Raw genomic sequence first — 12,656 nt, forward strand, 5'->3', positions numbered from 1 at the left:
ATTCCTGTGGGATTTTCCCCTGAATCTGAGGAAAGTGTGAGCTGGAGCAAAGTAATTGGAGAAGTTGTAGTAGCAGAGCCTTGTATTGTGATGTGAGCTTTACACTTGCTGTCAGTGAGGTGTGCTGGCATATGTACACAGGAAGAAAATTCTGAATGTTTGGCTTGGGCTGGGAAGCTGAACTCAAGTTGTGGGCCTGTTCTTGAAGGCTTGGGTCATTTCATTATTCACTTACATTGTTTCTAAATAACAAATCAGTGAATTTTCTTTTACACAGGTTCTCACATTTTAATGTCTTTTGGCAACATTAATCCCAATTTAGAAAGATGAAAAGTTAAGTATTGCATTGCAGGAGCTGGATTTTTGTGCGGGAAAAAATACTCCATTGCTTCTCAGTGGATTCTGCATCAGAGACCTCGGATTGAACTGCTGGTACTCCTTTTGCAGATTACGGCAAGAGAACGACATGGTTGACTCGGCTCCTCAGTGGGAAGCTGTGCTCCGGCGACAGAAGGAGAAGAACCAAGTGGATCCAAGCTACCGGCGATCCAGGCACCGCTCTCGGTCGTACGTAACCCTTGTCCTCTTTGACATGAAAGTTGAGGCTGCTCTAGCATGTTAAAAAGCAGGAGCATCTCCAGTGTGATGGTGAGCGTTAGTTCTGTGACGAGGACAGCACTTCCCCCTCTTCTGGGCAGTAGACCTGTGAGGACATTCAGGTTTTGTGATAGAGGGAGGCGTTTTTGTGAAATGCATGCACACGTCTTTAATCATACAGTGTCTGTGGTATTGTTCCAGATGAGAGCAGCTGGTGATGTCTCTGTGTCAAATTACCATTGGCAAGGAGCAGTCAGTGATTTATTGCATCCTGATGTCAGGGTTTTCATGATGGAGCCCTGCTGCTAGGCTGTGCTGTTCCGGCTGACAGCCAGTTTTGACATGGTGGAATGGTCAGCTTCTGAAATTAATTTTCTCAAACTAATGAAAATGCTGGTTTCTTTTAATTGCCATTTTTCTTCTAATGGTGTGTTTTGGGGGTATAGGCACACTGTTGTGTGTCATGTTTTGTGTCCAGCCATACAAGCAACCATCCAAAGCAGCTCCAGCATCAGCATGCCTGGCAGGCAGGGCAGGGCAGGGCTGAGCGTGTTGAGTGCCTGGAGAGCAGGTTTGAGGCCCTGGGAGAGAAGGCAAGAGAGGGCACACTTTGAAACCGTATCCCCACCCTCGCTTCCTGGCTAACAGCCCTGATGCTGATGGTGTAAGGTGTCACCTGAGTAACAGGCTTACTTAGGTACTGCCATTAATATCTTTTCTTAAATTTACCTTTCATGTTAAGACTTACCGAGAGAAACTGTATAGTGCCTTAAATGATTATTTCGTTCATACCGACTGAAACCGTAATCCATGCTGAAGTTTCCAGTACTAAAAACTACTTGAGTTCTGTCCTCACTGTTGCTGGAAACTCTTTTCTTTCTGCATTTTCATAGTCTGTGGTTTTCATTCTTTTATGAGATATAGGATTTGCCATTAAAACGTTGGGATTTCTACTTTAACTGGCTTTGTACAGACTTGTTCACTTTCAGCTGCACAAAAGGTAAATGTTACTAGGTGTAATTATACAATGATGTATTACTAAAATCAGAAATATTAAAACTTACTTGTATGTAATCCACAAAATATAGATAATTAAATTTGATTTACATTTTTTACTATATATGGAAAGTGCTGTAAACTAGGAAATGTACTCGGTTAATAATGGTTAGATTGAATTTACAGCCAACTTGTCTGCCACATCCAAGTAGATTTCATTGCTTGGACTGCATTGGCTCCCTCTTGTGGCTACTTTAACTTACAAAATGGCTTTTATTTTCCAACACAGTTACATGCTGAGTTATGTTTTATATGAACTACTATTAGCAAAAGACAAATATGTACCATCTTACTTAACAAGGTATGGTCCTTGAGGAGGCAAAGAAATGAGAACATCCTGAAGAGTTTGGATGGCTTCTCACTTCTTTTCCCTGTTGTGTTAGTGTTTAATATATTCCTCCTTCTTGTCTGACTCTTCGGTTTAAAAAAAGAAACGTGAAACAAAAAAATAAGCACAGATTTCCTGATGATGACAGAGATCCTCAATATATGCAAGTAGGAACTAAAAAAAGTAAAATTGTAATTCCTTTCAAAGTGCCTTAAAAAGTGTTTAGGAAAAGGCATTTAACTGTTACCCTACAGTAGGTTCTAAGGGAATTTATTTAATTCAGTTTGGCTCAGCTGCTTGCTTACCTGACTGGATGCAGGTCACAGAGAAGGCATATGTGGTTCCCTAGGGTGCAGGGTATGGTTGGATTTGGGTTTAAATGTGTTCGTATATGGTCATTTCAATCTGCATATTTAACACGTGATGCTAACCCTTAATTTTAGTTGTGCACATAATTCCTTCGCGTTTCAACAACAAGTTCTTTACTGCAATCAGCTTAACTAGAGGTTCATTTTGGAAGTCCAAAGTAAATTGAAATATTTGTTACTGTGCCTGGCCCAGCACATTTCATTGGCTTGATAATGAGTAATATTAACCATTGGTGCTGGTAAGGTGGTGTCTCTTTGGTCTCAGAAATAAAAATATTTGACAAAAATTTGACCTTTCTTTTTCCTAAACAAATCAGCAAATAGAGTGCTCCCAGTTCTAGTTCTACAGGGTTTATTTTCAAGAGTTTGTATAAAACATCTGTGTAGCCAAAGGGCTTTTTTTAATTAAGAAGGATGGTGATTAAAATTCCATGGCTATTTAAATTTACCGTTTGTGATTCAAACTGAAATGTTAATAAGGGTGCAGACACAAAGAATAATGTAGACCTTATTAATGTGTAGGGTTGTTTGAGCTTGTGAAAACAAAATTAAAATAAACAAACAAACAACAAAAAAAGCAAACATCAGCCCTGGAGATTCATCACTTACTGGGAATTCCCATTAGGTTTCTTGTGCACTAGAGAATCTTATTAGCACACAAAATGCCCAGAAGCTATTGATTCATGTACTGCCATAGGACAATCTAAGTATATGTCAAAACTGTGAGTTCTGAAACAATTCCCAGTGAAAAGATGAAGACAAAGTGAAAGAGGGATTGTGATGTGGCTTTAAAGATCTAATAGAAGGATTGCTTTGTTGTGGGCTGTTAAGAAGTATACAAACATAAATTTCCTATGTAGTATATGCAATACCTACATTTCACCTTCACAAGACCTTTCTTTTTGTAAGCTTTTCTTCATTTTGCCTTTAAAGGAAGCAGGAACAGTCCTTTGGAAGCAAAATGCTTTTATTAAGATACTTAATTTGTATAATATTTCTGGATATTCTTTTGTGGGGAGTTAACTTTAATAAATGCTGTGAAGTCATCCCAGTGTGTTAACACTTCTTAAACAGACAGAAAATAATGTCAAGATGGCAATTCAGAAAAGCAGTTTGCTCTGTAGAATCATTGTGTTTAGCCTTTATTTTTTTTTTATTTTCATGGGATGCCATATTGCTAAACCAGTATTTTATAGCTGTGGCTTCCTTATTAGTGTAGCTGCAGGGGTGGAAGAAACAAAAATGTCAGAGAACACAGAAGTTACATGCCTGGAGTTGGCCACAGAAAGCAGGAGGCACAGTTCCTAGAAAATGGAGAAACTAAGATGACTTCTTATTTAACCACTCTCTTTCCACACTGCCTTACAAATTAATATTTCTTACTATAGGTGAGGTTGGGTGATATGTGACATGAGACTTAAGGCCACATCCTGAACTGTTGTGTTTCCATGAATAAGTACAAACCATGAGCTGACCAGATGGGTCAGAGGTGCGCACAATACCCGGCTTTGTGAGGATCTTGGCTTAGGGATCAACCTTGAGGCTTTGCTTCCTCAGGCAAAGTAGGGCTTGTAAGCATTACAATGCCTCCCCGGAGAAGCTGGCATTTTTCAGGGATCTTTCGCATTCCCCACTGCCTGATTATTCAGCCTCAGAACAGGATGCCTATCTTCCCAGCCCCAGGGTGAATGCAGGGTTTGCAGCTGCTATTTTATGAGCAGGGGGTTGAATGAAAGGAGGAATCAATTCAAAACTGAGGGCTGAAAAAAGCCGTTAAATGCCACTGCATACCAAGGTATTGCAGCAGAGAGTTAAAAGCAGCATGGATAGATGTAAGAAGGAGAGAAGGAGAAATAAATGCAAGCAGGGAGAAGGAGAGATAGACAAAGTGAAAATCAGAGAGAATTAAATGCATTATAATAAACACAAATGCACAAAGCTCTGAGCAGTGAGAAAAATGAGACCTCAAGCTTCTCTTGTAGCCATAACTGTTGCCGTCGTGAGGACCTGAGCAGTGATAACAGACAGCAGAGTGGTCCATCAAGGACAGGAATTGCCTGGGGTGGCTGTGTCGTGCTTCCTGGAAAGCCATCGCCACCTTGGAGCCTGAGAATCTTATGGCTTGAGGCCCCATCCCTGGAGGTCTTTAAGGCCAGGCTGGATGAGGCTCTCTCTAGACAGCCTGATCTAGTGGGAGGTGTCCCTGCTCATGGCATGGGGTTGGAACTGGGTGATCCTTGTGGTCCCTTCCAACCCTGACAGATTCTGATCTGTTTTAGCAGAGGACTTCAGAGCCCTAATGGCTCAATGGTTGGACTTGATGATCTTGGAGGTCCCTTCCAAGCTAAATGATTCTATGATTCTATGATTCTATATTAGTCCCACTAGGGAATCAAAAATGTAGGGTTGTTTCTCATCCTTCTGTCTCTCCCTCCTATTTCGAAAATGCAGTAAACTAATATCTCCCAGTACTTCTGTACCTATAAAAAACTTACCATCTGTAAACAATCTGCCTTTACACCAGCTGTAAAGCATTTACTGCAATATAGATGTCTCTGAACATTATTCCTAGGCCAAAGTCTGAAAATGAGCCAAACGCAGTAGTGGTGGTAGAAGAAAACAGTGAAACTGTTAGTACTGCTGTGGTTTGGAATTATTTCTGATACAGCTGCATCACTGGGCAAGAGAGAGAATTTAACAGATGCTAAAATACAGAACACTGCTGTCCTCCTTGATCGTCATTTAAATTTGGAATGCATCACTCCAAAAGCATCTTGGAATATGATTGGCCCTTTTGTTTAAGGGAAAAAAAAGTAAGCTGTATGTGACTTAATCTTGGAGACACTGTGACTTCATTGGCAGCATTTGTGCATTGTGAACCTGCCTAAAAGTTACATCCCTCATGTCACAGATGGTGTGGAACAGTCTAGCTGTCGACACTGAGTTTATGTAATCCAGATGAAAAGAGCTATCTGATCTCCCCATGCAACTCCTGCCACTGTGTAAAAATGTTTATTTAATCTGTTATTCTGCATGGGTTTTCTTAAATTCTAGGTGGGACTTAACAGCAGTGGTGGTTTTGCACTAGCCCTGCAATAAAATGGGGTAGGAAAAATAAAAATAAAGGAGATCCATTTTGGAGACAGTACCTTCTGTAATTCAGTGGGAAATGTGGGGCGTACTGTTCAGGCTTTACTACATCTCTTTATCTGCAACCGGGAAGTCACAATTTTGGCTAAGTACTTTACTCTTTCTGAAGGGTAGTAGAACAGGAATTGTGATGAAGAGCCTGATGTTCAAGAAATGTCTTTTCAGCTCAAGTAAAGCTATGAAGTTTAATGCATTTTCCAGTATAACAATCCCTAAAATTTAAGTCACTGGTGGTTTATATTTACCATGATCTCTGTGCAGGGTCTGTGCTGTTAAAAATATATTTGAACAGCGACACATCAGGTGATGATTTTCACAGTTTTGCCTTTGTTGTCTTTGTTGATGTTTACAGAAGAAGCCCAGATGTACAAGCTAAAGAAGAACTTTGGAAACACATCCAGTAAGTACAGTCCTTGTAGGGTCCAAGTGACTCCTTCATTTGCCTCTAATGTAATTATTCACATCTCCTGCACTGTGGCTGTAAGGCATTAACATGCTGATTTAGTTATGTGCCCCAATAAATTAGGTGTGTGTTAATGACCTGCTATGTGTATAAGATACTGCAGATCACTGAATACACTGAATACAGATGACCATTGTATGAAGATGAGTTACTATAGAAGAATACAGCATTTTAGAGTTTTATTTCTCTGTGGCTTTCAAAATGTTCTTGTTAGTAATACTGATGCTTTTAGGATGAGGCTGCATATGCTATAAACTACCAGTTAGGAAGATAGTTAGCTATTCCAAAGCATATTCAATATTCAGTATACACAATATTAATATATATTGTGAAGCAGATATGCAGGGAGGCGAGAGGAAAGTGGAACAGGATGTGACATACACTTGAAGCAATCCAGGTCATTTTAGGCACATTTTTAGTAAGTTTCCCATTTTAATGTCAAGATAGCTTCAGGTTGACAACTTGTTTCAGTAAATCTTTTCAGCCTAATATAATAAAAAATAAGAATGGTTTTGCAGTTGGTAGCTATTGCTACATTTTTTACTTTCTCTAATCTTTTCTAGGAAGGAGCTTGTGGATCCATCTGGCCTGTCTGAGGAGCAACTGAAAGAAATTCCATACACTAAAATAGAGTGAGTTTATGTCAGGATTTTTTGTAGTGAAAATGTAAGTCCATTTTTCTTGTTTTACATGAATACTGCATACTGAAATAGAAGTGGTTTTACACTTAACCTCTAGGCTTTTATCTACTTCAAATGCTCAGGTAGGATGGCTAGGTGAGTATATTTAATAATTTTAAACCCTATTAAAATTTGGAAATTTTCTCTTTCCAAAATATGAAAAAAAAAAATAATTTTCATCTCTCCTTGTCTCTCCCACACACTCATGTACCTGCTGGATGCCTGTATGTTCTGTATATTTCCCTAAGCCGTCCTTCATCTGTGTTACATTATACATTACAGAATGAGAGAGAAAGGCATGCAAACAAGCAAACCCATTTATTTCCTAAACTTCTCCTTCCTTTTGAATTTTTATTCCAACCATCTAAGGCACTGTTTGACATTTCCAGCCCCTTTTCTTGCTTGCCACGGGCGGCTGCCAGGGCATAGCTCTTTCCTTAAGAACAGACATCTATGCCACTGTGATAATTGCCCATTTGGGATGCTGTGTGTCAGTGCAAGCAGCTGCAAGTGGCAGAGATGGGATCCTGGTTTGCATTATAATGTACTTCCACAACACCCCTAAACAGAAAAAGCTGATGTTAAAGCTGTATATATTAACACATTGTTTTCACTCTCCCATAGGAGCATGCCAGTTTGTGACCTTTGCACTTTTAAAGCATTGAGTTCCAAGTACACTTACAAGAAAGAAAGGCATCGGTCTTTTAAATTCAGCCATGCAAGAAGTTATCTGTTATACCTCCATGAGAAATGGGAGGATCTCTCAGTCTACGAAGGAATTTATGTTGTTGTGCTGAAGATCTGGTTTACTAACCTAACATTGTGAATCCTCTCTCTCTTAGGACTCAAGGTGACCCAATCCGCATTAGGCACTCCCATTCCCCTCGAAGCTACCGTCAGTACCGGCGGTCCCAGTGCTCTGATGGTGAAAGATCTGTCCTGTCTGAAGTGAAGTACGTGAACGTGCTTATTAGCAATGGACTGGTTTAGTGTCGCCTAGAAGTTTCTCAAAGGTCACAGTTAGATGAGAAGTGTCATAAATGTGGTTGGTTGCTGGCACAGAATTCAGGCAACCCTCTAAATAGAGCTTTAGCAGCAAGTGACTCAAACTAGTGCAGAAACACTTCTGGTTTATTCTGGGACACAGAGACTTTCTTGATCCACTGGGTAGAGGCAAAAACTGAGAAATACAAAAGAAACCTGTATTGCTCTTCATGAAGTTGCATAGGTCTGATATCATGAGTTGCATTTGAGATCCAATAGAGTTAAGACATCATCTGTATTACCTCTGTAATTTCTTTTCAGGGGATCTCTAGTACAACCTGTTTCAGCAATGGGTAGATCAGTCTGTCATAGAAGACTGATTGGTAAAGGGTGTAGTTGTGAATGGAAAAGTGACAGCCCCATTCTAGGTTTTATTAAGGCCTTAAATATCAAAAGCAGTCCCTTGATGCTATCACACACTTGGGACTCTAGTTTTAGCTGATGGCACCCTAGAGGAGGTGTGGCACATCCGTGATTTCAGATGAGACTCATCTCTCATGCAGTTGTACTGCCTCTGTAGACCAGGAGGAGACAAGCCCCTTAAGAAGGGATGGAGTGACATAAGCCCTGAAGGGGCCCACTGACTACTGAGGATCAGCTTGACAGCTTTTGGATGTCTAAAGTCAGGTGATAAGCCTTCTGAATTTTGACTCTGAGATCTAAGTAGCTGTCTGGATCAGTTTCATTATTCTTCCTCTGCACAATTATATTTTTCTACATTATAACAATATCCCTTTTCTAATATCGTAATTCCAGTGCCAAAACTGATCTGGTGCCTCCACTACCTGTTACAAGATCTTCAGATGTGAAAGGTCCCTGCATCCAATTGACTCAACAGGTTAGCAATTATGCTTTCTTTGCAGTTTTCCCTTTTGGAGGGAGAAGGGAGGGAGTCTGGTGATTTATTTACATTGGATTTTCGTTTTTCAGTGAAAGTTAAAGCGGGCTGAGATTTTTTCAGCAACAGTGTGACTTGAAGTTTTACATTTTGCTTATGTTTTACACTTCGATTATATTTCCAAGTTATGTAGCATGTGCCCCTGTGAACACCTGCTTCTGCTACTGGAGGACTCTTCTGCAGTTTGAGTTTCATGTTTCCTTCCCTGCTCTCCACAGGAGGAGAATCTGCTTTCAAAATTTCTTAAAATATGCAAGTGTGCTTGGCATGCAGCTGTAATCACTAGCTACTAGCTTTTATTCACCTATACTGAGAGGACTTAGAGTTTTGTTCCTTGGGCTTGAAACATTGCCTTCCTCCTCCCCCCAAATGTTGAATGTTTTTTATGTTACTGAAATCTAAGAAGGGTAGAACATGTCTTTTTAAATATAATCACTGGCTTTGGTCATACATTATGGTACTATATCTCTCAGCTTTCGTAGTTTTATTAAGCTCAAAATGTGAGAGGCAAATTACATTCAAAAAGCACTTGCAGATCTGTTGCACAGGGACACAAAAGAAAAACCAAAACATGGGAGAATTCCAGGTATCTAACTTCCTACACCATTAATGTCTTTTAATCTGGCATGTGGATAACCAAAATCGCATGCTATACTGCATGTAGTGTGGAAACTGCACAGAATAAAATCAGAAAAAGATGTCATATTTTATGAGTAGCTAGAATAATTTAAGCTCGAACAATTTTAAAACAATAAACATATATTTTTCATTTTAAGATTAACACAGTACTTGTTCTTTGATAGGAATTAAGTTCAAGGATATTTGTATTCCTGCATATGATGGGAAGTGAAAAAGTTGAGCTGTCCTCGATGTTTCTGTAAGGACCTGCTCCAGCAGCAATGGGGAAGTTTGTACACTTGAGGCTAAGCACATTTATGTGCTTTGTAGAAATAAGAGACTTGTGTGATTGAGTCCTGTTCAAAATTCACATTATTTCTATTCTTACCTAATACAATGTGGCTTAAATTTATTCTGTGGAAGGAACTAACGTTTCAATGTTGAGTGACCACAAACACCTCTCTTTTCCCTTTGTCTCAGACCCTCTCACAACTGTGGTCATTATAATTCCTTGCAAGTGCTTGTGTGCAGTGTTTTGCTAAATATCAAATAATTAGTCATGGCATTTCCTGAATGGGGAGTAACAATCCAAACAGCACAGAGGGGCAGCAGCTGGCAGGAGAGGGAGGAGGCAAGAGGGGGAAAAAGTTCTGTTGGATGAAATAAATTTAGAGTCTTTAATATGCTTGAGAGGTGTGTGTATACCTGTATCTGTAAATTGCTGTATCATTAGCCTGAGGCTGCAGTAGCACCAGTCATCAGAATACAGTATTTAAATTCTGCTATACCTTTTCAACATGTTTTAATTTGTTCCCTTCAGAGGCAGAATGGGTCTAAAGACAGCCTAATAGAAGAAACATCTCAGCTATCCACTAATGTCGATGGAAAACCCACCACTAAGATCGTAAAAACTGTACAGGTGTCACGCTTCAAGGTGGAGACTTGACTGCTGTAAATGAAGATGGGGAATGGATTTTATTCCTTGGAAACTGAGAATTTGTGCGTATGTGTGTGCAAGGGAAGGAACTGAAGTCAACAATGTAGCAATTTCTTCAGGACGCTCAGAAGCGCAGCCTGCTTGTGAGGGAATGCCAAGCAATGCTTTTATTGCCCACACCCTTCTGGTGGTGTGACTGATGGAGGAGAAGCTGCCTGATTAAACCACCAAAAAGGAAAGTCTTAGTAAAACTGAATGATCGGCAGTCACATTTTGAAAAAAAGAAAAAAAAAACAACAACAAAAATGCTGCAACAAAACAGGCTTTATGGTCTGCTCTGTAACTGAATAGCCTTTTTCCCAAAAATGACTGTCAACGGACATGATCAGGAAGAGTTGCTTCAAGAGAAGCAAAATAGTTGTATTTTTGGCCAATTGTGCAATACAGTGATATGGGGAGAATTATCTTCACAATTTTATATGGGGATCAACTTGTGTCCTAAGACATAAGGACTGATAGCTCTTACAAGGTTTATTTTAGCCTACCACAACAACAGATGCTCACGTGTAATACAGACGTTGACTCAACCTGTTTTAGCTCAAAAATAATAGACTTGGTAACACCCTGTAGCAGAGAGTTCAAGAGGTGATAGAGACTTACTTTCCTTTGGCAGTTCTAAGTGTTCTCAATTTTTAATGCCCTTCTAAGTAGAGGGATTATTTAATGGAACATTCCATACAACAGAGACATGTCTATCACCTTATAGTAAACCACACTGGAAAAAAAAAAAACCACGCAGATTTGTACTGACCCACTGTATTAAGACTACATAGGGAGTCATTTATGTACTGGTTAAATGAAACTTGTAGAGTAGGATTTAAGACAGCTAGCAAATAGTATTGTGTTGTTTGTTTGTTTGTTTTAAGTAGAGTAGCAAACTCTGCCTTAATCTCTTTTCATATGAATTAATTAATACTAGTACCTTCTGATACTTTTCTCTGAGCCATTTCTACTATGATAAAGTGACAAATGCAGTATTTCAGACACAATTATTGCAATTTTTTTCTTTTGTCACGGTAGGAATAGTAAATTTTAATGATGCTGCACATGGGGTGGGTTGTGTTCTAGTATGTATCTGAAGTGATGCCTAGCTCTTCTTCTGTCCTATCACTTTGTAAAAAACAGCTGAAAATCATTCCTCTGCCTCCCATTTCTCCACAGTCAGCAGATGGATGAGCCTTCTGGCTTTGCTGACTAGCTAAGAAGCTTAGTAAAATCTTTGTTGTGGCAGGTAACCTTTGCGAAGTTTACTCCCCAAACTAAACACTGAATTTGTCAAACAGCATTGGAAACAGCTGTAGTAGCTCACATTTCTCCTCCTTAAACTGAAGCCCCCCTGCCCGCAGTGCTCCACGCCCCTGGGAGCAGCGCACCAGGGGACTGCCGCCACCCCAGAAGAGCAGTGCTGCCCGAGAGCTGGCATGAGCGTGAGGCACCTGGGCTGTGCCACACAACGGGCCTGGGGTTAGTGGTACACACTGTAACTAACAGAACTGAGAGGTGAAACCTTGTTTGATGTGTTTGATTCTCTGTTGTTCCATGATCTGAGGTGGTCAGGTGGGTGCTGCTAGCCAAGGTGGTAGCCGTACAGTCTGTATATTCCTATCACACTATGGACTGGTCTGCGGGTTGGGAGATGCTACATCATGCCAGGGAAGGCAGGTTCACTACATGAGTATTTTAATTTGATTGCTAATTTTGGACACTTCTGCTTTGTCAATCTCAGTGAACAAATTTAAGGGAAGGAAAGAGCTTGGAACCCCTCTGTGGTGACGACTCTTCTCATGGAAGTTCTTTAGCATTTTCTGAATTTACTGTGGCCTTCACCCTAGGACAGTGTTGGCCATGGTTTAAAGTACTTCCTCTAACTGTTCTGTAAGTCTCTTAAATGGTTTGTCATTGCTATAATTTAAAGTGATCATCTAGGGTCTGTTTATGACCTTGTGTAGTACTCTTAACAAGCAGCAGTTAGAAAACCCAACTAACCAAAAAAAAGGAAAAAAACACCACCCCACCCCACCCCCATATCGCTGTGGCAAAGATTGTGTTGATACAGATTAATCTACAGCATCACGATCTTCTGGAAGACGACTTATGACAAACCATACAAGAACTGGTCAGTGTCTGCAATGAAGGCCACTCTTTATTTTTTCATGGTGTACCACGCTGGACCATTAGGCACTTACTTGCTTGTAGTTTGTTGCTTTCTAAATAATTACTATTATTTCACATTCCTAACTCAGGCACAAATACAACGTATCTACTACTCCAGGATTTGTGTTATTATTTGGGAATTATATGTACTATGTGCCTGTATCTTGCCTATTTGCAAGTACTGATCAAGAAGAAAATTACTTATAACAGTTTGTATCCAACCACGTTTTCCTGAAGGTTGCCACCTGCCAGTGGGCTTTTATGCATTCTTGCAGGGTACCATCAACCAAGTGTGTGGTATTT

At 40.0% G+C, this 12,656-nt stretch overlaps 1 protein-coding gene across 1 annotated transcript in view; it reads left to right on the plus strand.

Annotated features, from left to right (window-relative positions):
* EPB41L4A (erythrocyte membrane protein band 4.1 like 4A) overlaps positions 1-10,148 on the plus strand; it is a gene marked incomplete at its 5' end in the record, with an annotated part of 78,270 nt that extends 68,122 nt beyond the window's left edge. The window contains 6 exon segments of the mRNA XM_008940324.1: positions 448-567; positions 5,852-5,899; positions 6,526-6,594; positions 7,485-7,595; positions 8,443-8,524; positions 10,023-10,148. Of these exon segments, the coding sequence (XP_008938572.1) occupies positions 448-567; positions 5,852-5,899; positions 6,526-6,594; positions 7,485-7,595; positions 8,443-8,524; positions 10,023-10,148 (556 nt within the window).
* Positions 10,149-12,656: the final 2,508 nt, after the last annotated feature.

Source organism: Merops nubicus, unplaced genomic scaffold (assembly GCF_000691845.1).
Source record: "Merops nubicus isolate BGI_N331 unplaced genomic scaffold, ASM69184v1 scaffold27895, whole genome shotgun sequence".
NCBI lineage: Eukaryota > Metazoa > Chordata > Aves > Coraciiformes > Meropidae > Merops > Merops nubicus.